This window comes from Thunnus albacares, chromosome 14, assembly GCF_914725855.1.
Source record: "Thunnus albacares chromosome 14, fThuAlb1.1, whole genome shotgun sequence".
In the NCBI taxonomy this organism is placed as follows: domain Eukaryota; kingdom Metazoa; phylum Chordata; class Actinopteri; order Scombriformes; family Scombridae; genus Thunnus; species Thunnus albacares.
In genome coordinates, this window is record NC_058119.1 from 11,298,280 (window position 1) to 11,301,286 (window position 3,007).

General features: G+C 37.2%; 1 protein-coding gene across 1 annotated transcript in view; it reads right to left on the minus strand.

Annotated features, from left to right (window-relative positions):
• Positions 1 to 941, minus strand: part of itga9 (integrin, alpha 9) — a 48,755-nt gene extending 47,814 nt beyond the window's left edge. The window contains exon 1 of the mRNA XM_044372866.1: positions 261 to 941. Within this exon, the coding sequence (XP_044228801.1) occupies positions 261 to 451 (191 nt within the window). The 5' untranslated portion in view covers positions 452 to 941. The remainder of the gene's footprint in view (positions 1 to 260) is intronic.
• Between the last annotated feature and the right edge of the window lie 2,066 nt (positions 942 to 3,007).

Consider the following 3,007-nt stretch of genomic DNA (forward strand, 5'->3'; position numbering starts at 1 on the left):
GGGACATAGCGGGTGTTTTCACCCTCCAAACACCTTACAGTATCTCTAATCTGTCTACAGCATTTACATGAAAAATCAGAATCTGCTGCTATCAGAAAAAGTTACAGCACAAACACAACATCTTACGCATTCATTTTTAAGTTTGTATTGGGTGTGGATGCAGCCTGAGCTCTAGAGACTAGAGTTTAAAAGTACTAATCCACTGCATCATTGACAAGCAAACAGCAGCATTTCCAGGAACAGTAAAACATGAGACTCACCAGCGTGTGTTGTCATGATAATGCTCCAGCACAGAGTAGCCAAAAAAACTAGAATTTGGTCCGCGGAACACCAAAGGATGTTCTAAGTCTATATTGTAAGAATAAGCCACTGAAATGGAGAGATAGACATAAAAAACATGTTGTACTCCCGTTTTTTGTCTGCGAAGAGGAGCCATCCCTTTGCGCATCATGCGTAATAACGCGGTTAAAGTGTCCAAAAAGAAGGGAAAAAAAGACAATAAGCAGGATTTGTCAGATCTTCAGTGGTCAAACAGTTAAAAAAAACTATATTTCAGTAAATTGTCCTGGTCTAGTACAGCAGGTAGGCTGTAATAGCATGAGGAAAAGCTTGAGGAGGAAAGTTAACGGTCCGGTAAATAACGGTGCGTCAGCTTCTCTCCATTCTGTGTCAATCTGAGAAAGTTGTTGCTCGCAGGCTCCCTGTCGTGAAGATAAATGCGGTCAGCTTCGGCAAGTTAACATGAGCTATCCGGGATGTAACAGAAACTACAACAAGTTATGCTCAAAATAAAAGCAGCAGTGTTGGTGGAGATGGCTGCTGCAGCTCACTGAGCTCGGAGAGTTTTACTGTGAACGGTGAAACCGGAAAATGTGGTTGCGCCGTGCAGCGTTGACGATGGTAACGCAGTCATGGAGAGACGCGGATGGTTTTGAGGCGCAAAGCATCACATTTCACCCCTGGGCTTTGGGGGATCAGTTCAGTAAAGCTGAGAGATGAGGGCGCACTGCTGCCCTCTAACGTTTCCCACTGACGATGAGCAGTGTTACATCAACATTTTCATATCAGAAGATATAATGCAATAGATGAGTATTCATTCAAGATCTGAAGTTCTCATATAATGGGAATAAGGGTCACCAAGGAGCCCGCAGAGCAACTTCTTTAAGAGTCAGCACAAAGAGAAAATGTAGGAGAACATTTCTAATGAATTAATTGCAGCTTTTATGGTAAGAAACATTTTTTTGCAAAATTTTACAAAATGAAAATCACTCAAAATAACCCTTTCAAATATGGTTTCTTGAGACAAATCTTACAGCAACCGTCTGTCACCAGTTTCATATGTTGTGGCCATTTCAATCAAATATTTTTCCTTGTTTAATTAGATTTTTTTTTAGAATCCTGAAGATATAAAATGATCCAATATTTGCAAGAAAATAGACACTTTCTTTTGCAGAACTAGGATTTTTCTGCTTTGTTTGTTTTGTTTTGTTTATGTATATCCTTTTATAAATACCTTTGTTTCTGAATAGATGACAAGCTGTACTCTTAAAGAGCAAAACTGGCATTTTTAAATAGAAATAAGGCATATATTACCAAGAATTATAGAAAGCACATTGCTCAGTTAACCTTTTTGTCCATTATGGACTATGGTGATGTAATTTATATGCATCTATCATTCTGCCCTAAAGTTTATAACTGAGGATGCTTTACAACTCGTCATTGTATTCTATATCAGAAAGTTGGGTGGCAGTTGTTGGCAGTGAGAAGAGAACAGTACTGCTTTCTATTTATATATAAAGCTCTCCTTGGCAAACTTCCTGGGAACCTGACATGTCTCAGTAATTTCAGTCCAATTTAACACTGCACTAGGTCCCAAGACTATTTGGTCCTTGAAAATCAACGTGTTAGCACTGGCACTGGGAAATTGGCTTTTAAATATTATGCTCCACACAAGTGGAACAACTTGCAGAAGATAGTAAAGTTTGACGAGCTAATCCGTCTTTCATTTAAGTCTCTTTCAGCTGACACAGGGCAGTGTGAATGCGTGTTTTAATTTGGCTTTAACTTTTTGTGCATATATTGCCTTTATTGCCATAATATGTTTTATATTATGTGTTTTATTGCTTTTATATATTCTTTTATTGTTTCTTATGTTTGATATTGCTTATCTGTTTAAATTGGCTTTTTATACATACTGACTATTGCTTATTATGTTAAATTTGTATTGTAATCAGGATGTCCTTGAAAAAGAGAGCTTGCTCTCAATGGCCTACCCTGTATGAATGAAGGTTTGAATCTGGCAAACCCCCGGTCTTATTTTATGACACCTTGTAGGGTTCCTGACCAGTGTGTTATAATGTAATATACACATTGTTATATCTAAACAGACTGTATACTGTACATACAGTATACTTTCAACAAAATATCCACATAATCTCTGTATATACAGTGACTTATCTTTACAATATTTATGCCAGTAGTCTTTGCACTATCTGTATCACATTTACTACCAGTCTAATCTGTATAGTTTGTAGTCCAGTTCTTGCCTGTACTATATACCAGCTATAAAAGCTGTATGTCTGTATTTATACCCTCCTGGAAAATTTTTATTCTTTGCACTGTGTATGAGTATAATGAGGGTGGCTGTGAACTGGAGTCAAATTTCTTGCATGTGTCGACATACTTGACCAATAAAATTTTCTACAATTCTGATAAAATGAGGGGTCCATGGATTAATAAATGTCTTTAAATGGAAAAAATTACATTTCTGTTGTAGTGGGTTGAAATAAAGGTCATTCTTAAAAGTATGTGACCACCTCACAACAGCATCTTACACATCCACGTTTGTTGTGATGTCTGCATTCCACATATCTATTACAACAGGTTGTTATCACACGTTAACCTCTGCTGGGCAGGTTAAACAATGTAAATACAAATAATGAGATAAGCAATTGGATTTAGCACAAAAGACAGTGTACAACAGTAAAGATAAAGGAGTGACAAGATG